This window comes from Falco naumanni, chromosome 6, assembly GCF_017639655.2.
Source record: "Falco naumanni isolate bFalNau1 chromosome 6, bFalNau1.pat, whole genome shotgun sequence".
Classification (NCBI taxonomy): domain Eukaryota; kingdom Metazoa; phylum Chordata; class Aves; order Falconiformes; family Falconidae; genus Falco; species Falco naumanni.
The window spans coordinates 25,455,070-25,480,704 of record NC_054059.1 but is presented as its reverse complement, the minus strand read 5'-3'; the positions used below and the strand labels follow the sequence as shown (position 1 = coordinate 25,480,704).

At 40.1% G+C, this 25,635-nt stretch overlaps 1 protein-coding gene across 2 annotated transcripts in view; it reads right to left on the bottom strand.

Annotated features, from left to right (window-relative positions):
- Positions 1–13,369: 13,369 nt before the first annotated feature.
- Positions 13,370–25,635, bottom strand: part of COLEC11 (collectin subfamily member 11) — a 41,664-nt gene continuing 29,398 nt past the window's right edge. The window contains exons 4-7 of one of the 2 annotated variants that reach the window (XM_040598827.1): positions 18,390–18,461; positions 17,618–17,671; positions 16,184–16,279; positions 13,370–16,027 (exon numbers count right to left, since the gene is read on the bottom strand). In XM_040598827.1, coding sequence (XP_040454761.1) covers positions 15,618–16,027; positions 16,184–16,279; positions 17,618–17,671; positions 18,390–18,461 — 632 coding nt within the window. In that variant the 3' untranslated portion in view covers positions 13,370–15,617. The remainder of the gene's footprint in view (positions 16,028–16,183; positions 16,280–17,617; positions 17,672–18,389; positions 18,462–25,635) is intronic. The other variant, XM_040598828.1, reaches the window with a different exon arrangement.

The following is a 25,635-nucleotide window of genomic DNA, read 5'->3' as shown; positions in this document are numbered from 1 at the left end:
CTTTCAGAAATATAAGGCAAGCAGGAAAAGGAACATTTGAAATTGCTGCAGCTAAACCTGTCAGAGCCTTTTCACAGGTTTTTGAATATAGATAGGAAGCGTAATGTCTAGCCTGTGGTCCCAAAGCAGCATGCATGTTTTCTTATAGTCATCAACTTCTGCATGTGTAATTCCTACTTCTAATATATTCAGTTATTTCACATGACATTTGCAAGTAGTTCAGTTCCAATATACGTATCTGCCTATAATCAGAGCCACCTGCCCTTTCTCTGGCAGATACCAGCTAGTTTGAGTTCTCCTCGTTTTGATTTATAAATGATTCAGTAATGCACCAAAACACCAATATTTTAATTACAATTGATTTTAAAGAATATAGTCTCTGTTCTTCCATGCTAATGGATGTAAGCACACATTTTCATAACACAAAGCAACTCAGCAGGATATTTTTTCACCTTTTCATTAATAACCTCTCTCAAAGTACATAACTCCATCTACTTCAATGGCACCCAAAAAGCAGATAATGCTGCTGAGCTATAGTTTATGGTGAAAGATAGGGAGGGAAAGAGGGGTTTGCCAAACAAAAAATATCTTCCTTTTTATGAGCTCTGCTGTAAACTGTACATGTCCACCCTCAGAAGACAAGAACCTAATTTCCAAGCTTTCAAAAGATGCAATATATATTTCAATGAGTTATATTAGTAGAATTTCAACCTGTACGCCTATTGTCTACATGAGGGATGAGTTACAGCAGAGGTCTGTGGATTTGGAGGGAGCATGCGCAGTATGGAAAGAACTGACTATTCATGGACTCTTCCCGTACAAGTACCGATGGGTGTGGGATGAAGCTGGTTGGAGTCATGCTCAATACAAACAAATGCTGTGAACCACTACTTGAAACATTTACAAGATTTCTTTGAAATTACTTCAGAAAACCAATATTTAAGTTGAAACAATTAATTCTAATGGAAATACTCTTATATTTCTGTAAAATGTAACATAGCTCCCCAAAAATATTACTTAGAAACCTTAAAAAAAAAAAAATCAAAAACAACCTTATGCCTATTTCCACTCTGCTATCCACTGCAGAGTCTGTTAAGAGATTAAAGTTGGGAAAATACTATGGAGATCATAAAGCAAAGTTATAGATCTGAGCAGCAAGCAATCACTGGACTTAATATTGATTCTAAAAGGCCAAACATCAACAGTTTATGTTTCCTTATTTTGGAGTGATGCTGTATGTGTGTTGCTGTAATTCTCTTTGCAGTGTAAACACATGTGGCTATTTATATCTTAACATTGCAGAAGTTAGCCTAACATGCTCACAGCAAGATTTCATTTGAGGCACATTTTCCTGACGGCCTTTGCCCTGTGTTGCACTGGGCCATGTGCACAGCACAGCACTAGCACTTGCATTGCCAGCCACGAGAGACTCACCCTATTATTACTTGATTCTGCCCTTGGTGCTGAGCCAGCCCAAAGGTGCCTGGGATACAAACAAGAGCTGCAAGGGATTTGGACAGGAAAAACAACAAATTCTTTGCAGCTACTGGAAGTGAGCATAATTGTGTATCCTTGATGCTGGGCAGGCATTGGTGGGCGCCAAGATCAGCGTTCAGCTGGCTGAGAAGATGACTGAAAATCCTTTTTGCGCAGTTCTGCTTCACGCTCATTATCAAACACTGTCTATGTCATGCTACACTCTGTCAGGAAAAGAAGGCATAGCATCATGGCAGTAAAGACATATGGGCCTGGAAGGGACCAGAAGAAACTATTATCGCCCAGTGGCTTCAAAGGGGCAAGGTGTAGCAGTCATGACAATCTCATATGGGTTGTTCCCAGCCACCACTGCTGGAAGTGGCAATTAAGAGACAAGCAGAAGACAGCAGCAGTGTAGGCTGGTGTGGGAAGGGCAGGACAGCAGCAAAAAGGAAAGAGGAGGGCTGGAAGGCAGGCAGGGGAGTAGCAGCAGGAGTGGTAGGGCACAGAAGAGGTAAAGGCAGCAGAGAGATTTAGCTACAACAGTATTATGAATCACTAGTTTAGTCCATCCCTCTGCACAGGGGCCAAATCCACTTTAACTTGATTTTAAAATAAGACAAACCAATTTTTTTTGCATTTAATGTTTAAATATTTTCAGTGAAGATGGAAATAGTAATAGTAGTAGTAGAAAAAGAAGAAGAAGAAGAAGAAGAAGAAGAAGAAGAAGAAGAAGAAGAAGAAGAAGAAGAAGAGGAAGAAGAAGAAGACTGCTTCACTAGAAAACCTGTTTTAGAGCTTAAGTTTTGTTAGATCTTTCCTGATATCTGAACTAAATCTTGTTGGCTTCACATTTAGCCTAATTTTTTCATGCTATGTCATCAGAGGGCATTGGTAATGATCAGTTATCATCTCCATTATAAAGATTCTTTACAATTTGCACCATAAACTTCCTTATGTAACTCTTTTCTACATTAAATGTTGCTCTTAGACTTAGTTCCCAGGTCACGTTGTCAACTCTTGATCAGTTTTGTTGCTTCATCTTTGGATTCCCAACATTTTGCCCATATCCACTACTCAGAAGTGAGCCCAGTATTCTAGCTGAGACCCCACCTACACAAGGGAAAAGAAAATAACTCCCTTCCTTCTTTATATATGAGTATATCCCAGAATGAAATTTCTTCATAAAACACCAAATCTTCAAATCTTCTGGATTTTAGGACTGATGTTAATCCTGAACCTCCCAATCTTTTCTGCCTTTGACATATTTTGGGGTATTTTGTCACCCTTTTTTTAAGGTACAATACTTTTCTCTTTCTGTTATTGTATTTCATTGGTTGATTGCAAGCATTTTTCCACTAAGTAAAGGCCAATTTAAAACATGATGTTGTCTCCCACAGTTTCTGAAATCCTCCTTACTTGTTCACTAAATTGTGTACAGGATAAACCTTAAAGAACTCTGACTTGAAATGCCCTCTCATTTTTACCCCAAATCACTGATGTTTGTTTTACAGCAGTTTTTTAAGCAGGGCACTCACTTTCTGGGAATTAATCAAAGTTATTCTCCATTTGACATGTATCAAGAAATACTACATCTCACTGGTTTTCTACATCTACCAGTTCAGCAAAGAAAAAAATATGAAGATGGTTTTGACATGATTTATTCTTGACAAATCCATGACACCGTCACTTTATTATCTACTTGGTACCTTTACTTAATTATCTACTTGGTACCTTTAGTTAATTATGTAACCATTTTCTCTGGTATCCCAGCCAAGCTGCCAATGTGTTACTTTATTTTTCTTTTTCTTTAAATACAGGTATGATGTGAAAGCTTCACTAGAGCTCTGAGTCCTCTTCATCCTCCATAAGCATCTGAAGACAATCACTAATAGTTCAGCAATTGCTTTGGCAACTTTCTTAAGTATTCTGCACCAAATTTCACCTGACCCTGCTGACTAGAACATTTCTAACTCATTTAAATATTCTTTAGCCTGCCCTTTCTCTCTTCTGGCTTGCGATTCTCTTTCCCTGTTAAAATTAATTGCAACAAAGATCTGATTGCAATTAACCTTGAGACAGTAAATCTTTCAGCCTTTCTTATTTCATCACAGCAGACAAAATATTCTTCCATCAAATTAAAAAGAAATATATTGTCTATGCGGTGCCATCACCACAGTAAAGCATTTTCATGATACACCACCAGGCATTTGTCTTCTGGGTAGTCCGAATGCAGTTCTGCACTCCAGTGATGCCACTGGATTTGCAGGCCTGAACCCTCTCTCTGCTGATCAGCACCGACTGTCGCGCCAGGACCACACAGTGCCTCCACGCACCTCCACAGTGGCATTTTCCCCAGCAGACACTTAAAAGGGCAGAGATACCACACACACACAGTGCGTTGTAGGAGACTTGGGTGGTGTTCCTCAAGGCTCAGTGCTGGAGCCATTTCTGTTTAGTGTCTTTATCAATGATCTGGATGAGGGGATCAAGTACACCCTCAGTAACTTTGTAGATGACACCAAGTTATGTGGGAGTGTTGCTCTGCTTGATGGCAGGAAGGCTCTGCAGAGGGATCTGGACGGGCTGGGCCTATGAGCTAAGGCCAGTTGTATGAGGTTCAACAAGGAGAAGTACTGGGTCCAGCACCTGGGTCACAAGAACCCCAGGCAAAGCTACAGGCTTGGGGAAGGGCATCTGGAAAGTGCCTGGTGGGAAAGGGCCTGGGGGTGCTGGGTGATGGCCGGCTGAACGTGAGCCAGCGGTGTGCCCGGGTGGCCAGGAGGGCCAGCAGCACCCTGGCTTGTGTCAGACACAGTGTGGCCAGCAGGACCAGGGCAGTGACCGTCCCCCTGTACTGGGCAACAGTGAGGCCGCACCTCCAATCCTGTGTTCAGCTTTGGGCCCCTCACTGCAAGGGGGACTTGGAGGTGCTGGAGCATGTCCAGAGAAGGGCAACAGGGCTGGTGAAGGGTCTGGAGTACATATCTTATGAGGAGCAGCTGAGGGAACTGGAGTTGTTTAGCCTGGAGAGGAGGCAGCTCATTATTGCTCTCTACAACTACCTGAAAGGAGGTTGTAGGCAGGTGGGTGTTGGTCTCTTCTCCAAAGTAACAAGCAATGGGATGGGAGGAAATGGCCTCAAGTTACACCAGGGGAGGTTTAGACTGGGTATTAAGAAAAATTTCTTCACAAAAAAGGTTGTCAAGTATTAGAAGAGGCTGCCCAAGCAGGTGGTTGGGTCACAGTCCCTGGAGGTATTTAAAAGTCATGTAGATGTGGTGCTTAGGGACATGATTTAGCCATTGACTTGGCAGTGCTAGGTTAACAGTTGGACTCGATCTTAAAGGTCTTTTGCAACCCAAACCATTCTATGATTCTATGGGGTTTTGCAGACTATACCTTCCCTGGCAGCCTAAACCCTTTCAGAAAGGCCAACAAACCCAGATTTTGTTTCACACACACACACAAAAAAAAAAAAAAAAAAAAAAAAAAAAGAGCAGCAGGATATTTTGTCTCTTTTGCATTACAATTTTGTTGATGTTATAAATACATTTATGCTCTGAATATACCTTTCATTAAGGAAAGGTCCCTTGGGGGGTCTTCCTGTCCAAAAGAGAAACAGCATTATGCTTGCAAGACCTTCTGCCATGAGCGCATCATAACTCTTCCAGAGACCTTTTGGTTAGTGTGCTCCTTTTCTTTTCACCACCATCAGCCATCTTGCCCTGAGAGCTTCAGGCTTGCCCTCAGATCTTCTCATGTCCCCATCTGAGTTGTTCTTCTTGCACTCTCCATGCAAAAGGAACCTTTTTCTTTTTCCTCTGCCTCCAAGCTCACAGATTTAGATGAAGCGTTGAAGACCAGCTTATAAAAAGCAGTACAGCCCTAGCTAGAGCTGGATTAATGGAAGATGTTTGATTTTACATTTACACAGAGGAAGCCAGTAACCTTTTTAACACATTCAGTATGGTATGTTCCCATTTGGGTTACGGAGCACACCCACGGTGCTTCTCTGTCAAGCTGTTGCTGTTGAAACTAGTGAAGCAAGACGCTCTGTGTGTGTAAGTGACTGAAATGGTCTCTGCGATGGCTGTGCTTGTGGTTTCTTCTTTCTGTTGCCCATTGTCTCTCCTGGAGGTGCTATTTACTGCTTTGCAGCACAGACTAGGAAAGGCACATATCACAGGTGGCAGGGAAGGAAGAAACAGTGCAGGCAACCATTATTCTCTCTGTCTCATGCAAGAAAGGGAGATAAGTAGAAATTCATCTTGCCTCTAACACAGTGATCATAACTGCCAGTTTGGGAAGGGTAGAAAGGAGAGTTATTTTCTGCAGGCAGAGCACTGGGTTTTTTCCTGAGTGTGACTCATGAGTCAGTTCCACACTGGGCTGCGTGATAGAAGAGGCATCTGGATCCACCATGTGACAAAAAGTCACCCGTGGCAGGTCGTGCTTTTCTAGTGGAGGTCACACCTCCCTCACAACCTCATATAGCCTCTTTTAATAAACTTTCCTGACAAGCACAGCTGGTCAGCCAGGGAAACATCTGAGTGGCAGCTCTATATAATGGGTATTTTGGGGTGGAAGCTTCTGAGATGTGATGGGTGGGATTCATCTGATCAGACAGAAATGTCTGCACCTTGGTCTCACCTTAGGGCAATGGAAAGAAATGAGAAGTCAGAACAAGGAACATTCCCATCCCAATTTAGACATCTAAAATAGGACAGATGAATCATACCCTGAATGCACTTATTTCTCCCCACAGACTATAAAGAGAGACAGTGTGACTAGTTCAGATGCAGATATCTGTACAGATAACAGTGCTGGTGTTAAAACTGGCAGAGACAACTCCCTTCCAGGGGACCTGAGCCAAGGGTTCTGGCACGCCAGCAGCAGTTGGGGCAGCAAGGGGATCTGGACACCTCCATTGAAAAGTCTCCATCCATTTAGGTGTTGGCCTATGTGCATGGAGCATAAGCTGCTATAGCTAGCAGAAATCTGCTGTCAAAGAAGGAGGCTAAATTGATCGTCATGATGGACTCAATTCAGCTGCCTCACACAGAGGGACCTAGTGGCCTTTGAGGCTCCCCAAGACATGAAAAATATTCAGCAAATTTATCCACTGTTCTCTGTTGAAGAGATGCAAAACTTCTAGCTTAGCCAGGCAAAACACCTACCAGTCTATGTTGTCTGCTGCAGTGGTGCTCCCAGCACAGTAAACCCTACACACTATCACTTACAGCAGGGGAATCATCTCCTGTTAGGAGACTGGCAATGAAGTCAGGGATTGAGAATACGCTAAGTAATCTGCAAGAATAAGCTAAAAAACAGTACCTAGTTTGAAGAAACCTTTTTAAAAAAAATCAGTTCAGGATTAAGGGTAAAACAGGCTCACCAAAAGCCACCAAAGTAAGTAACTGCCCAGGTAATTATGCCCCATAATTGCTTTCCTTCAGTCCTTTTTACATGAAATAGTACCTTTTTTTCTAGACTAATTGCATACGTAATACCTTAGTTAATATTGATTTCCACTGTATGTAAGTATTTGGTTTCTTTTCATTTTTATTACATACCTAGCAATTAAACTAGTCTACATAATCATTATCATACTCTTTAAAATCTTCAAAGATTTTAACAGGTTTAAATATTCTTCTCCACATCTTATGATAAATCATTTTTCCCTGTCTGCTCACTATTAAAAATGGATTTCTGCGAAGGCACTTACCTGTAGCCTCCAATCACACATATACATTATTTGTTTAAACAGCAGAGAAGGCAAATGTTTTTGCCTGTATCCCACCTCAGCCTAAACAAGGTAAAGAGTAAGAGAAGCAAAACACAGCCAGTGGGAAAAGCCATAAAACATTGTATAAATGCAAACACAGCGTGCAGCATGCATCCAGCAGAAAAGGTGGGATGCACAGGACCCTATATTGCCCAGCTCTCTCGATACCCATTCTTGCTCCCAGGAGAGCCAAGACAATGCTGAGAAGTTTTGAAAGTTCTGTCTTCATCCCTGCTTAGTGATTTCAGCAAGCAAGGCCGGGGAAAGGCAAGGGATCAAGTAAAGAAATGATCAAATAACACTTATACTCATATCACAGTGAAGCTGATTCAAAGACACGTGTATGGAAAGCATTCTCTTCTAGGAAAAGAGGTGATCTAATGGTTCTTTTTCACTGCAGCCAGCATACCATTAACTAGACATATTAGAACAGATGACTTGTTCCGTGGTCAATCAGACTGACAAAGGCTGGTTTCCTGTAGTATCCACCACTATCATCTCAAGTCTTCAGTGTCTAAAAAGGATGATTTCTAATCAAATCTCTTCCTGCTGCTAGAATTTTGTATAGTCTGTCTCCAAGATGACTCTTTGGTGTTTAACAACAGATGAGTTCATGCCGCAGCCATTTCCTGAGGAGGAACTGAGGGAAAACTTTGTTCATCACCCACTTACATCTATACACAAAATGTTTCAAAACATTCAGATCCCTGAGATCATCTGTAACACCTGGTTGAAAATGGCTAAAAGGTTCAAAAGTTATCAGAACGAAACATGGCATGCCATTGCATTGGCCTTATTCTTCCAAGAAATGGGCTAACACTGATGACAGAAGGAGCAGCCAACACCTGAGGCAGGCACTGCTAGATAATGATCTGCAAGTGGCACCAGAAAGAGAGATTTGTGTAAAACTGCCAAATATAAGGCTCACAAAGCACCAGAGCAGGTATCCCTGGTGTCAGCTAATAGTGCACATGCCAGAACACAGCCTGGTGTCAGCAAACTCAGGCCCTGCTTTAGCTGAACGATAAGGTCAAGGGACACTGACTTGTTAGCAACCAGCCCATTTTGGTTTAATTTAAAATAGTGAAGTGGATTTTTCTTATGGGTTAGGTTTGTTGATCTTCTATTTACTCTAAAGGAAAAACTGTCTAGACTTAAAGGAGATTCATCTTAGTTAATAGTATAAACCATATTTTCCAAGAATCCATTTTAAATTGCTTATGATTCCAAACAACTGCACAGCCAAATCAATTTCCAAGATAATACAGTATGGAATATATAATAAAAGTACATAATTAACTTCCCTTGTGAGTCTGATGAAGTGCAAAGGGAAGAAAAGCTTTAAGAATAAAACTGAGAACACTGTGGAGAACAGGAAGGTAATCTCAAAAAGTATTTTTTTAAAAAAGGGGTTATCAACTAAGCGTTAGGCATGGTGTCGGCACATCAGCTGTAATGCATTTATGCTTTTGCAGTGCAAGTTTAAGGGATCCAGAATTTATCTTCCACTTTCAGAAGCTTCTGAATGGTAAGACATAACCAAAAATCAGCACAAAAAGGGAACTGCCTTCATCAATGCCATCTATAAACTCTTCTGCTAATCCAGCTGTGGATATTTAGAAGAGATACTGAATTTTACCTAAATAAGTCACAAGTTACTATGTTAGATTTTTTTATCTAGAGGAGAAGGGAAGAGATACTGGGGAAGAAGCAGGGAATGGGATTAAATAAAACAAGCTGATATCACAGAATGACCAGGGTTGAAAGGGACCTCTGGAGATCCTCTAGTTGTACAGAATCACATCCAGGCGAGTTTTGAATGTCTTCAAAGACGACTCCACAGCCTCTCTGTGCAGCCTGTTGTTCCGGTGCTGTCACTCTCAAAGTGAAGAAATATGTGCAGAGCACTTTGTAATAAGGAAGCTGTATTTTGCATTTTTATATCTTCTTTTATTTCGATGTGTGCTACTAACACAGTAAACTGAACATATTGTTCGATTTCCCTATTGCAGAATGTTTGTCTGTCTTTATCGTTCTAATCATACTAAAGAACGGAGCAGAAACGAGTTGGATTTGTACCTCTTTGGATACACAACAAATCTTTTCTTCACTAGATGGCACCCGTCTACTCCTATGGATCAATGCTGAGTATGGCAAAAAGCAAAGGTTTAATTTTCTGAGGAGAATATAAAACCATAGGAGACTTACTCTTTATGTTGAATGATTTGACTGCTTCTTTGTGTTCTGCATCATACCCCTTGTGTGCTTTCAAGGGTAAAGTTTCACAACATACAGCTACTTCAACTATTTTATGTTCAGTGTTTGTGGCACAACAGACTACAGCCCAGAAATTTGCATGAGAGATGTGTCTGTTACACCAGCTCAGACTTTGAATAACAGTGGTAGAACAAATTACAAACATCAAAGTGCCCCTCTCTCTCCTTCTTTCTGAAATAAGAATAGGTCTAGACTTAAGATACTGTGCCAAATCCTCAGCAGGTATAAATCAATTTGGCTTCACTGAAGCTGACTGATGCCAGGTGAAGATCTGCACCTGCAGTTTAGATGCTGGCCTGCAGAGCACAGCTTGACTTGTTTTCTTTTTCTTAACTCCAAGGCATGACAATTGAATTCATTTGGGCACACTTCTCAATTCTTAGTCAAAACTACCACCTGGGCACTGGACTTAAAATCAGTGCACATCTCTTTGTTATAAATCAAAATAATCTTTTCACAAAGAAGAGAAAAAAGCTTACTAAAGATGTCAGACCTGGGAAATCAGTTGTTCAATACCACATCAGTGGCTGCACTCAGTAACATGGTAACTCTGATGCAAGCAGAAGCAAACTGCTGCTCAGCTCCTTCGTTTTGCCTCTTCCTGCCACTAGATGATAGTATGGTAACACACGTATTGTTCAGCAGCACAACAGACCTTCCCTTGCTGAATTCTTGGCAGTATTCACACTTCTGTATGTAAAGAATATACAGAAGCTCATCAATACTACATAGCTAGTCTTTGAATAGCAGTGCTTAATTATATCCCCAATGATTTCATACATTTATACACCCAAAGAGTAGTAGATGCTATTATTTGGCCATAGATCCAAACCGGGCTTTATTTTGAAGCAGACGTTTGTCTAAACTAGTCACCTTCCTTTATTTTTGTAGCTACCCATCCACCGCTATAGTGAGATGTTTCGATGGAAAGGGCAAGATAATTACATTTCCCCAGCAGGAACAGGCAGAATGACTGGAGGTAACATTTACATTCCACCTCATGGGCATCCCACTCACTGCTGGTTCTGCACATCCACTTGCTGCTTCTCCCACCTTTTCCATTTCATGCTCTCCCTCTTGGGAGGACTCCCCTCCTCATCCAATTGAAAAGCTTCCAGCTAGGAGGAGACGCACATCCAGAAAAACACCTTGAGCACACAGCTATCACCATCTCCACAAACTCCTCCTCTCCCAATTCACATAGTTTGTACTCTCTTAACAAGTAAAATTAAAAAGAAACTGTTCTTTCCCTCAGCTACTCTGTAAAGTAAATAGTAAAAAACATCCACTGCACATATTTTTTCCTAAGCAAACCTTAAGATTCTGGTTTCTTTTTGCCCACAATAACAAGGTCAGATCCCCCCTCAGTAGGCTACATATTCCCAGCTAGGAATACGCACCCCAGAGAATGGGTGAGTGGCTGACTCCCCTGTCCTGCACAGTCCTCTCACATCACAGGAAGGTTCACAGACACACTTTCATCACTCCCCCGGTGGAAAAAACCCATCTCTTGGTTCATAATCTGTGGCAGACAGGTTGAGTGACGTGGACCTGTTGGCACCACAGGGCAAAACAAAACATGAAAACCAGAATCTCCAGTGAAAAGAGATTGACCCTTGGGACAAACTCCCACACACATTTCTATACAGAGCTAAGTGAGCAGAATGCTTGAAAAAAAAAAAAAAGGCTAAGGGGAAGCGGTCCAGAAAGTGCAAGGAGTAGAGTCATAGATAATCAGTGCTTGCATTGTAAGCTAATTTTCTACTTTAGGATATGATTCAGCCACCAGCATCACAAGTCACTGAGTTTCCCATTAAAAATAGATCTGGATATACACCTAGGGGAAACCTTGAATGTCTGCTTTACTGGAAATTTAGTTACCCTGCCATTTCTTCTTATTTTAAATCAGGGTGAAAGTATATTTGTAGATTTTCATATTTTAAAATGCTTGGATTTTTTTTATCTTATTTAATTATGGGACACTTGTAACCGCATAAACTGCTAGTTATATGGCATAATACTTAAATGAATCATTTTTGTAATCAGTAAGATTATATACTGTCTGATGTTGGTTGAACTATCCACTGCTTTTTATTCAGAGTGTCTACAGTGTCATAGCAGTCCCAGAAGGAGAAACTGATTCAAGTGTCAAACTCTTGCAGTATGGCAAACAACAGAACTTTAAAAAAGATAACTTGTTCCCACTGGAAATTAAGACATCAAGAATAAAGTAAAATATTTTAAGTATTATACTGAATACTGTTATTGACATGGTGTAAAACATAGTAACAATAATATAAAAATCATATCCCTTTATGGGTCAAAATGAAGCTTCAGAACTCAGAAATGGAATCTGGGAAAATTCCAAAAGGAAGGATCTTGAAAAATGTCTACTTCAAAACTTCTTTGTCTGTTCTGAACCTTCATCATATTTTACAATTTTATTTTTTTTTTTTATTTCATCCTGTTTCACTTTTTATCCAAACTGTAACAAAAAAAGTCCAACGAGCTGCTATTTTGTAATGCATATTTGAACTGGCATTTCCTGAGCTTATGAAAAACAAAGCACTCCGTTTTACTTATATGAACAAAGATGCTCTATATCCCATGTATAAATATTAATTTTTTACAGTTCTCTGTGACACAAGACAGTTTAAAACTCACAGCCAGGGAGGAGCTGCTGCTAACCTGCAGCATGTCACAAAACCATATTTTCAGGGATAATCATGTCTGCTGTCAGGGCACAGCAAGGACCAGATGGTCCATGAATGATGACAAACCAGGAGCAGAGCAGGATAACAAGGCAGGTGGGAGCAGCACCTTCCACCAAGGAGCCAGGGTGTGGAGTGGCAAATCCATGTGGTGATCAGGGTCAGACATCATCCAGTCCTCTCCGGGCTGTTCACAGTGATACAGGGCTCTCACCAGCAATGGAGCTCCCCTTGGACTCAGCCCGCTAAATGCTTTACCTTTGCCAAGTCATCTCCTAGAAGGGGGATGCACATTTGGCCTTGACATCAATAATACAACAACACAGACTTAGCAGCTAAAGGTGCAGAATATAGTTCAATGAAATATGCATTTTATTTGAAGAAGTCATTCAAAAGCATGAATGAGTGACTACATTAAAAAAACCCAACACCAGACCCTGTTATTGTTGCCTTCTTAAAAAGCACCAACATGCCCCTTAATTAAGAATAAAATAAATAAGGGCGATGGGGAAATATTTATGAGGAAAAATCATCCATCAAAAAAAGTACAGCACATACGAGTAGTCTGGGAAACCTCAGTGCATGCTTGCCAGACATGTTCCAAAAGCTTCCATACAGCCACACAAAACGAGAAATTGTATTACAGTGCAGGTTTTAATGCACGTGGAAGATACCCCAAATAAAACTAATTTACCATTTGATTTTTTTCTAAAACAGTAACTCCAAATTCCACTGAAAGTAATGGAAGTCTTACCATGCACATCAGCAGGCGTCACGCAGGCCAAGCACCACATGCAACATTGATTTCTGCCTCCAGCAAGGGTCCACCTATGGGGGTCAGCAACTGGAGGGTGAAAGAAATGATGAAGGGCTCATTCATTTCCAGCCCCTCCATCATTTCTTGCCCAGTTCCTTGCAGGGGTAAGATGTGCAGTCTTTACTCCTTGCAGGACAGGGGGAGACCGTACACACTAGCCTTACTCCCCTTGCCCAAATAGTGAAATAAAGACTGTTGAAGACAACGTGCAGGGCTCTAACAATACAGCTAATTTCCTTTCTCATATATCATGAGCTGCAAAAATATATCCTGAAGAACATGAAAACCGGGGGAAATAAATGTTTTTTCCATTGACTTTATTTTTCATCTTAAATTTTAACAGAAATTGAGACTGCTTAAATGCTCTACACATCAAGGCAATCTTTATAAACATCATGTGACTTCCAGCTAAAATAGGAGAATCTGGCATCTGAAAAAGCTTCCCACCTCCTCAAAAGGCCTCTTTTCATGTTTCTGAAGGAAATCAAACATTACAACAGAGACTTTCAAAACCTGGGTGAAAAATAAAGTTAGCAACTTCAGGACATACATAATGGTGGAGCTCCAGATATCTGTAACTCAGGTTTGGACTGTTTTAATATAGCTACAATGATTCAACAAAACTACGTTGGAGATTTAAATGGTTTCTGAAGATTTCTATAGCAGGCAGAAAACAATCATAATATTCAAAAGGTGCTATTCTAAACAAATTGCTTCAGTGGAATTGTTACCTCCCTGCAAATTCTGTAAAGAGTCTTTGAATATTACTGTAGAGCCATTATTCGCATCATTTCATAGATTTCAATATATAGTTGGAAGAACACCTAACATATAGGAATCATACCTACCTTTATTAGAAAGAAAGTAAAGCAATCAAAGGTCCGTTCATTTCTTAGAGTGACTGCTCTGGAGCTGGGCCGATATTCAAATATTATAGGAATTTACTACTGATGTTCAAAATTAATAGCAAACATATATATATATATAAAAAATGCATTCACACTCACAGAGTAACTATAGTAAGCAAAATGGTTTGTTTTCTTAGGTATGTAATAATAGCATTGCATCAAATATTGTCAGACTCTGTAGATATAAACAGAATTTTATGGCCATCGATTGTTTATATACCATAGCACTGTAGAGTTGATGAGCGGGTCTTGCCTCGTGGTAGTGAAATCTCTGGGACCACTGCCACATCCACTGTGGATATCCTGTAGACCAATCTCCCATAATGATCAGATATGTATTTTTATAACTATGTTATACAAAGGATAATTTCTCCTTAAAAATCATCTTAAACCACTGTGTAAGATATTCCTTAAAAAACACAGTCAGAGATTTTGCAGTCGTCTTTCTATGCCTAGCAGCAAGGTAAGATATGCAACTGGCTCTTAGGAAGATCCAAAGTAATTCATCGTTACCTTTGTGAAAATATGTTGTTGTTTTTTAAAATACGCATCATATTTTCCATCACATGCAATTGTAAATTGGGTACATAAATTATTTGTGCAAAATTACTTATTAATGCTATATACATAATCAGGAAAATTTTGGAAACTTCTGCTGTTTTTCAGGGGGTCATCCTTACAAACTGAGTAAACATGTAAGCTGTTTTCCTACCAAAGGGAACTACTAGCTAAACTGGTTTGATGAGATTCATTGTCTATTTATGAAGTCTGCCTTAAATCGTGAAGGGCTGGTATTCTGTTTGTTTTGTAACAAGATGCACCAAGATCATCTTATACAAATGTGAAACGTGCTTACTCTGAGAAATTATTTGGGTTCTGAAATATTTCATGCACTGAATCATGTTCAGCTAAAGAATTCAGAAAACCAAAACCTTACTTTTACCTTTAGTCAACCCCAAAACAAAACACCCATCTAGCTGGGATCCCTCTTTCAGTACTAAATTATAAGAACTTTGTCCTCCCGCAACACTAAAAAGCACTAAAATTCAGTTTACTTAAGTGTCTCCTTGTCATACATCTGTAAATACACATTACAAAATTGGTAGGACTCCTTATTTGTTGATTTGCTTTTGCAGTTTAAAAAAAAAAAAGTTGTAATACCTTCATATCCAAAAAACTTACAGTAATATTTGTACTTAACTACAGTATACAAAATATTTGCTGAAATATCCCTATAGCACTACAAGCAATTAACATTTATAACTAAAAATTTTGTTAAGCTAAAATATCAGGAATCTACTTCTTCAGAAATAATCACTCCATCAACTAGAGGCCAAATTCTGCCTTCCCTTACAGCCACACAATTGCATTTGTTACCTGTTGTCAGAGCAGAATTTAGCCCCAAACCACATTTTTATCTAAATACATATATTTTCCTACAGAAAAACCAAGCTATATCTTATCACTTCTCTTCCCTTCTGAAGGGTAAATACTGATATTTGAAATACCTAAATTCTATTTACAGCTGTACAACACTGATGCCACATACTTGCAAAATACCACTTGTACTCTATTACCATGGCGTAACTTGTACAATCTGCTTAAAAACTTGTCTTAATATAAAGAAAGAGCAGACAAGCTTAGACATTTTCTTTGTCAAATTCACAGACAAAATACATGGTAATATGACATGCAACATCATTCCATCCTCCAGATGCCACCATCTCCACACAGTCCTCTTCGTCATAAGCATTGTTGGGCTCCCCACTGCGCCATTTGTTGAAGGTCTGCATGGGCGATCTGTCAGAATAGACAAAATTTCCCTCTTTCTCTAGGTCGTTAATCCCAATGAAAACTCTGGTTAGCCCAGCTTGGTTGATGTACGAGGCAATCAGATTGTTGGCAGTCTCATCCTTGGGCATGCTCAGCGTTCCTCCTCTTCCATGGCAGTAGAGTTGGGCTTCCTTGTATCTTTTCTCTTCCTTCACCAGCAGATATATCTTATTATCTGTCTCACGCACACCAGCAACAGCTGCGGGGGAGGGCAGTGCTGAAAAGTGAGCACTCGCATTTCTATAAACCAAGTTACTGTACACCCCAAAATAGCTTCACAAGTCAGATGCGGAACAGTGACGTTTTCTATGAGCAATTACACTGGTAAAATGAGGGAACAAGAAAGGAAAATATTTATATAAAATTAACCTACCATTTTTTATGAATTTTAGTTCTGTCATCAGCTGGGCCACTTGGATATCCATTTCACCAATAGCCTTCCTTAGCTGGCTGCACTCACAGGGGATGCCTGTGAAATGATACAGACACACCAAAATCAAAAAGGTATCTAATTTCAATAATTATGTAAACAAAAGGTCCCGCCCGGCAGCCCTGAAGAGGGCTGTCTGGCAAATAACAGACAGAAACCTAGAGCCTTTGCTACCCTGCACCATTGCATGGTTCTCATGAGTGCCCTGGCCTATCCAGAACAGCTCAGTTCATGTCCCATGAAGCTTCAGCCTTGCGTGATTAGTGCTAACCTAAACACAGACAGATATTCCCTGCAAAAAAAGATACAGATTTTTTTAAAACAAAAAACATTTGTCAAAATTTTTCATTTTGAATAAAATTATTCTCTTCAGTCTTCTCCAAAGAGTATATTTTCCACAACAAAAATCTGCACAGCACATTGTTTGCCTGTTCCTCAGGAGGAACATAACACAGTAGATCCAAAAGGCTAATGTTCCAAACATGTAAAGCGCATAATTACCTGCAAAATGTAGTTCTGTACTTTTGAAAGTACAGAATTTACAGTACTTCTTCTAATAAAATAAGACAATAGAAAACCATCTATTAACCCAAATCTGTATTAGTTTGACAAAGATAATCTGAATGAGAATACTAAAAGGATAATTGTTGTATCTGTGAGCTCAAATTTCAAAACAAGGATAAATTCCAGTTTCCAGTTCTGTGTGTAATTATTCAAATCTGCATTTGACCACCCAATTAGTCAGTTTAGCTGTCTAAGTCAGCCTAAGCCTAGGGTACTTATACCGCAAAACTGTGCTTGATGACTAGGTATATGGTACTCTGGCTCAAGAATTAGAGTGACAGATTATCTTCTTATGAGAAAAGTAATTGCTGTACCTCACCTTTGAAAGAACAAATTGGGTAAAATCTGAATCTGCTACTTTTGTACGGCTTACACTTCTTACACTAGGCTTTGACATTTTTCTCTGGAAGATCTGTATTCCTGGTATTCTCCTGCTTCTATAACAATAATCCATGGAGGGCCAGGCACTTCCAACTTTTTGTTGGCTGGAAGCCAGAGTGTGATATGCATACGTGTCCCTTGGCAATGGTGATGAATGATACGGACAGTTGCACTTTAGTTCCTGCTAGTCTTCAGGAGTGATTATACCTCCGATAAGCTCTGAGACATTGCTTCAACAAATACACTACAAGTCCAGCAACTACTGCACCTTCAATAATTCTAAGTAATTCGAAAATATTGCAGTGAAATATTACAGTGCCTATACAAATGTTATTCATTATTTCCCCCAGTATGTAAACAGACATGTATTTTTGGTGATAATGCATGCACCTCGTAAAATCCTTCACATACACAAGGTGTGTCATGGATTACCTGGGTCACCATTAGGACCTGGTGGTCCTATGTCACCATTATCTCCTTTTTCACCTAAAGACAGGAAAAAGAATGTAAATCTAAGGCAGCTTTTTTGGTCAACAGTTCATTTAGCACATACTTATTTTTTCTGTTGTAACAGTCAAATGTGGAAAGTAGAAATATGCCCAAGGAAAAACAAAGATTTTTCTGTCCTAGGTGTTCCACAACAGAGGCCAACCAAAGCTGGGAAACTTGAACACAAAGAACATGTACCAATATCCATTGTTTGACATTCATGAACTTCACAGAACCAGTAAGTTCAAACACTGCAGAGGGAAAAGGGCTGGATACGCTATGCTGGTGCCTAGATCTAGATTCATAACCTAGATGCTTAAGTAAACATTGGTTCAAATGACTTAAAGTCACACAGGAAGCCTATGGAGTATGCAAGATCAGAATTCAAGTCTTCTGGCTCTTAAAATTTGCCAGAATACAGTGCATTTTCCAATCTACTTCTTGTAACTGTCCACACTTGTGTGATGGTGCACAAAGTTCTTTACTGAGCCTTAAACCAGGATTCTCACCCCGTTTTAAGGCTAAATATACTGCTGTCAGAGCGAAAGGTAACTGGCTGAGAGATCTCAGTCATCTGGCTGACTACAGCGTGAGAAACTCCCTATTATAGTAACCTCTGAGACTTATTTTTCAAGCCCTGTATTTTTCTCAACCATAAAAGATCACAGATTTTCCAACTGAAACATAAATGGAAAAACAACTTAACTAAGCGTACCTTTTGAACCAATAGGACCGATTTTTCCATGCCGTCCCATGCTGCCTTTCTGTCCTTTGTCCCCCATTTCTCCTACACGTAACAGAAAAACAAAAGACACAATGTAGTCTGATTCATTCAGATTCTAGTACAGATGGATCAATGGATTAAAGCTATCACGGAGCTGAGAAGACCTAAAGGATCCAAGACAGATCCAAGCACAACTGACAGTTTCATCTAACACAGTAGCTCCACAGTGAGGGCTGAATTTGGGCTTAATGGCTTATTTATACAACACAGACACTGTGGAAGCAGTCACATGCTCATTTTTTGCTCTTGCATTTGAAGATTACATTAATAAAAAATGAAAATTAATGGAAATCTTACATAAACATTTATACATATATATATATACATGGGCACATGCACATGTTGATAAAAAGTCTGACTCAAGCCAGCAATGTAGAATTTTAAAGACAGTTCTACAGAATACCTCAAAGTGCAGTTGTAGCAAAGGAGCTGCTAAAAAATCATATTACTTAGCTGTGTTTTTACAAGTAAAAGGCAACTATCCACCTCCTAAGGTCAATTGACATTGCCAACAAATCTACATGAACCAGCCAGTCACCTATCTGTCTTCATGAGGCATACCCAGAAATCTAATATAAGACAGCTTGATTCACTTGCTTTGTCTGACTTTGACCTCTTTTCTATTAGTTGTACTTTCCTGTGTGATGCAAAGTGAATATTAGAATGGCTTCAGGGGAAAACGAATTTGCACTAGAACAAGGCAGTTTCTTTTTCATCCCTGTCTTCACAAACCAAGCTGAAGCACTGCTAATAAAATGTGTGTCACAGTCCAAGTATAGATGTCACTTAATAAAACAGATAAAGCATGCCTGTTACATCATATGCTTTTTCTGGATGGCATTTCTCAAACATTATGAAAAATAATTATCTTAATGGTGTGAACCTGAGAGAGCTTTAGCCTGTAATAGCAAAGCCTCATTCAACCCCATGTCTACAGAGCTCATCTACAAGTTTAGAAGATAAGCAGTTGAAACGAATAAGCACTAGTCGCCTAATATAGTAAATACATGAGGTTTACACATGGCTGAAGGTTTTCGCTTAAACTAAGCTATTTATAGTCAATAAAGTCTACATAGTCCAGACTTGTCAGATTATTATTTCTAAATGATACTTCGGTTATGGTATTGGTTTAAAGATTTCCTGATTTGTTTTAGGTAGACTTTCTGAGACTCACAAAGTGAGACCTGTTGTATCATTACACTCACTATGCAGTGAATGCGGCAGAATTTGCCTGATGCTGCAGCCCCTATGGCACAAGGAGCCTCAGGAAACAGTATCGCATCTCAGTGTACATTGGTGATACCCTTTTCTGGGTGCAACACCGGAGCAAACTAATGCTCTCCCATCAGATTTAGGCCTCTTTGTATCATAATTTCAAGGAGAAATGTGGCCTGGTGGCAGGGCAGCCGTACAGCTACATCATATAAGATAGGCGTCACACTGTACCATACAGTGTTAATGGAAAGCAGGTATGGAGGGACTACAGGGACGAGAAGCCAAATGCTTTCTGAGACTCCCATCCTGCAGAAACCCAAAACGAGGCTGCTTTAGGCAATAGTGATGCAGTATTTTCAATGATTGTTGAAAAGATTGTTTCCTTCCTCAAAGTAACAATTGTTATGCACTGTTCAGCTACACAGGAGCAAGGAATCAATAAGATAAGTTAGGAGGAAAATCTACCAAAGGGATCCAGCAACTAAACTTGTGTAAATTGTCATAGTTCAGTGTCAGTTGTGGATCTATGACAACTGAAGATCTGTTGCCCTCTGTTGTTACTACAATTGGACAAACAGTCACAAGTTTCCTCTATGTATTTTTAAGAGCCAGATAATTTTAAGATCCATTTCATTATTACCTTTAACTTAAAAGTGCAATCAGTAGCAAGTTTCAGAATATAAACTGATCACCACTGGGCTAAGAGATGTCCTCTACATTACTCCATGAAGTCTCAAGTAACTGTCACTTGATGGCATGAGTCAAAAAGAAATAATTTCCTCTGAACTGAGAAAAGCCGAATGTGTATGGCTTTTTGGTCTAATTAATTACTGGCAAATCTTACAATCGATGGTTTTCCTTTGTTTCCAACAAGGATCAAATTCAGTCACTACTGGACATGGACTCAAATAGGAAATTTTACCAGAAACCAAAAATATTTTTCTCTTATGCTTTATATTCTGATTGGAAGAATGGAAGTAATCCCTTCAGCTAGCTGAAGATCTACTTTCTGGAATTTAGCTTCACTTTCAGAACAGATTCGTGTCTTGCCTTAAAGATGCAAACCCTTTGGGCTGTGCAGGTTATAAAGGTACAGATGCCACCATTGGGTATTTATCCAATATAGATAGCATATCGAGAGGGCATTTCCTTGAAAATCTCTAAAGTGTCAGCTTATAATGAGTTTATCAAGTTGCTCTGAAAGTGACCTGTCTTGCTTTGGATATTTATGAATTAGGATTACCATAACAGATTGTCAGATGTTTGAATGCTTTCTCTTTCCAGGTTGCTACACCTGAAATTAATTAACCATATTGATCTAATGCATAAATAAAATACCATATATCAAATTATTTCACTTTCTTTCTCATAAATACTGCCCAGAAAACGAACTACTTCTCAGTAATAGCCAGTAATAGCTACGTGATCTGCTCAGAAGTAAAAGTGTGTTATCTCAAACAATGAAGACATACATTAAGTCTCCTGTGCTCATTAAAAGAACTGTTTGGATTTGGTTTTCTCTTACAGTGACTAACCCCTGCTTCTGCTCCAGGGGCTTGCTTATTCTGCTTCTTCTGCAGAATAAATCACAAGGTTTCAAGAGAGACCCATCTGCCTTGAGGGTTTCAAAAGTTTTAATACCTTTTGTAAAGTCCTTTTTAGTGTCCCTATGATTGCCAAAAATGCAGTCTAAAGAGTCTTAATGAAATCAGGAAGTGAGAGCTGGAAAGAAATTAGGACAATGAAAGACATTAAATCTCCATAGACCAAAAGTAGGAAATCTAACAGAAAGTTTGAATGGAGAATATGAAGTAAGTAATCTGTCACCTCTCAAATGGAGGTGGGAAACACTGAAACCAATTATAGGAGACTTAAAGGATTTTGGAAGTAACTGAAGAGATGGAAACTAAATAATTTCCTTGGTGGCCTTTTCAGACCCACAAACAAGAGAAGAAATAAAATACCAGAGATGGATGGTGGGCTGCACCACAAGTCAAAAAATGAGGGCTTCAGCTCTGTGCAACAGTATAACTGGGGGTCTTCATACAGTATGCCAAATCTCTTCAGACAGCATTAATTGGAACAGACAGGAAGGTATAAAACTACTTAAAAAAAGAAAAAGGTGTCAAAAAGACAAACCCAGCAGAAACACAAAATCACCTTGTCACAGACAAATGGAATTGAATCGTGTCAAAGGAAAGACAGCAGTACTTAAGGATCTCGAACTTAAGAATTTGAAGACAAATCAGATAGAAATTCTTCATGATTTGACATAGCGGACATCACAGACACCTACCGAACAATGAAGGTAGAAGTGTACCAAACCAGAACAAAGGCCTCTTGACTTTAGTGCCATATTTGACAGCAAACTGCAGAGGACACTTAGAAAAATAATGTAAGATACAAACTAAATTTGCAATGTTTTCCCTCAGCGTACCTCCTTAGTCTCACAGCAGTCAGTATTCCCAATGCAAATAGTTAGCCTGACTAGAATGAGAACAGTATTTTTAAAAGAAATAATGATGTTATGGTATGGCAGTAATCTACATTCAGGACATCTAACTTTTTAAAACTATTAGCAAGTGGAAATCAGAAAATTCTGAATATATCAATAGACTACAGTACTGCTTGCAAAGGCAAGTGTAGGGTCCTGCCCCCGGGCAGGAATAACCCCCCGCACCAGTACAGGCTGGGGCTGGCCTGCTGGGAGGCAGCTCTGTGGGGAAGGGCCTGGGAGCTCTGGTGGGCAGCAAGGTGCCCATGGGCCAGCAGTGTGCCCTGGTGGCCAAGGCCAGTGGGACCCTGGGGTGCATCAGGAGGATCATGGCCAGCAGGTGGAGGGAGGTGATCCTGCCCCTCTGCTCTGCCCTGGTGAGGCCACATCGGGGGTGCTGTGTCCAGTGCTGGGCTCCCCAGTTCTAGAGAGACTGGGAACTGCTGGAGAGGGCCCAGCAGAGAGCTACAAGGATGATGGGGAGACTGGAGCATCTCTCTTATGAGGGAAGGCTGAGAGAACTGGGCCTGTTTAGCCTGGAGAAGAGAAGACAGAGGGGACCTTACCAATGCCTGCAGATGTCTGAAGGGCGAGTGCCAAGAGGATGGGGCCGGGCTCTTGTCAGTGGTGCCCAGCGACAGGACAAGGGGCAATGGGCACAAACTGCAACACAGGGAGTTCCACCTGAATATGAGGAAGAACTTCTTTCCTTTGAGCATGGCAGAGCCCTGGCACAGGCTGCCCAGAGAAGCTGTGGAGTCTTCTTCTCTGGAAGCATTCAAAACCGGCCTAGACACAATCCTGTGCAACCTGCTCTGGGTGACCCTGTTTTAGCAGGGGGTTGGACTAGATGATTCCAGAGGTGCCTTCCAACCCCGACCACTCTGTGATTCTGCTTTACGATAAATAACCTGAATTCTCCACACCACTGAAGGTTGGTAATTGACTAGGGACAGTGGTGACAATACAGTTAAATCTTACATGAATGAACAGTGGATAATCCCAGGTGGTATTTTATGTAGTTGGGGCAAATTAATTTCACCTAGCATTAGCCACCTGAAAGCTAGGTTTTTAGTTTAAGCTATATATCTAAGCTCCCTTGGTAGGCAATGGAGAAATAAACACCTCTTAGCAGCAATTCATCCCAGTCATGTTAGACAGGTATGTTAATGACAAAGTGAAACTTTGAAAGCTTTGCATAACAAAAAGCGGGGGGGGGGGGGGGGGGGGGGGGGGGGGGGGGGGGGGAGGAGAAAGAGGAAACTATTATCAATCCATACTGACTAGAAATCAGAAAGGCTGGAAAATTTGCAAAGAAAACAAAAGATGATAAGAAAAAAAAAAAAAAACAATCTAGGAAGGCAGCAGAGAAGTTTAAAGGATCTTAAAGTACATTCAAAACAAAAGAAATGGAAATAGTATGGTCCATTCCTGAATGGAGGAGTTTATATTCAGATGCACACAAATACAAATAACTACCCTTAGGAAGCATGTATCTTGTCAGAATTACATTTACAACATAACATCAAGCTTGTTCAGGCCACTGGTCACTCCAGCCCAAGACTTTGATTCCCACAGTGGAAGCAGAAGGTGCAATACAGGGAGATCATGCAACTCCAGCCACAATCTGTAGTCCATTGCAGGTGGAGTTGCTGAAAGTCCCGCAGCGGTTTCAGTATGTGCCTCCTAGTTCCAGTGTGATGGGATCTGGGGATTCTGTGACCTTGATCATATCCTCCTTAGACTCCTCTGTACAGATGCAAGAGTCTCAATCTGTCCAGTTTCTCATTATGAGGCAGCTCCTCCATCTTCTTCACGTTCCTGGTGCCCCTCTCTGACCTCTCATGTCCTTCTTGACAGACAGAGGCCAGAACCCCATTCACTACTTGAGACAGTGCACATCAGGCTTTTATACAGAGCAAAATCAGCTGCAAAAATGAGCTTCCTGTTTTGTCCTAGGTGTCTTTTCTGATGATGGGTAGTGTTTTGTTGGCTTTGGAGCTGCTGCTAATGACTTCAGAGCAGTTCTTGAGTTTTAAGTGACAGTTCTGGGGTTTGGCATCGTGTAAGTATGATTAAATCATGCATCCCTAATGTCCCTAGGCAATATATTTATTTACGCTGAAGCCCATCTGCCATCTTTTTATCCACTCAGTTTAGCAGGGATTTTCTGAAAATCCTATTGAGTTCAGGTGGAATTCAAATACAGTTTTGAACCAGATACCCACTTTGTGAATCCACAACTGCCAATGTCAGGACTTTTATATGGAATCCTGCCTGCAGTACTCCTTAGCGAGCAATAAATTCATGTAAAAGTTGACTCAGAAATGTAAAGGATTGATTGATTACATATTAATGAGCAATCAGTAATACTAAAATATAAATTAAGATATTATTACCTCTCTTTAGAATTTGATTCTACAAATGACTGAGCACTCTGGCTCCAATCCAGTTAAATTAATGAGTCTTCTCTCCCACTTAAGAGGCTATGCCTGTACTAGTAAACTAAATGCCTGGGACTGTTCCCTGGCAGTGAGAACTAGGTGGCCAAGAATGGTACACTCCACAATATTAAATTCTCTTAGTCTTCAATCCAGGGTAATCACTTGCAAGCTGCTCATTGTGTTAGCTCCCAAAATGTGCCCAAGAATCACCTGGGAAAGTGTTAGCTGGCAAATGCCACGATCACTGTGCTAACAGTGCAAAGGTAGAGACAGCTGAGTTCCAAGCCTAAGAATAGTAGGTGACTCTGCTTCACATACCGTTATAATAACTGAGTATAAAAGAGGTATAACGTATAAAGGCTGAAATTAAAATACTCTAATGTACTCTTCCTTTGAAGAGTTCCAACAGTAAACTCACCCTATCCTCCTTATTTTGTTTGCCATAAGCAGAATCCATGCTACTCTGGGAATATTCACAGTATTGTTATTGAAATAGCTGTGTGGAATTTGTACGCATGGAAGCTATGGCCTCACAGATTGGGTCTTGATTCAGTTATACAGAGTTCACTCCCAACATGGGGAAGCACAGTACAGCAATTAGTGCAAGTGGAGAAAGTTACATCTATGAACTTCACGCCCCAAAACTTGCTACTTTCATCTGAATCAGCCATTGTACTCAATCCAGTGCTCTATGCTTTACATGAGGCCAACACAGTTTTATATTCTGCTGACATGCTATGCATCATAATTGACCTATACAATTAATTAAAAGCAATGACGAAAGTAAGTGGAATTTAACCTTAATCAGTGCCCAAAGACATCAAGATGTGTGATGTCACCCTGAAACATCAGGACAGAGAACCAGATTGATTTCAGGTAAGCACCAAAACGTTTTAAAGTTTATCAGTTTCTAAACTACCAAAACCTCAAAATATCATGAGGAAAGGATATGATAAAAACATCTGCAGCACCTTCTAACCTTAAGGTGTTCATTTCAGGGCAAATATATCATAAGAAAACCATT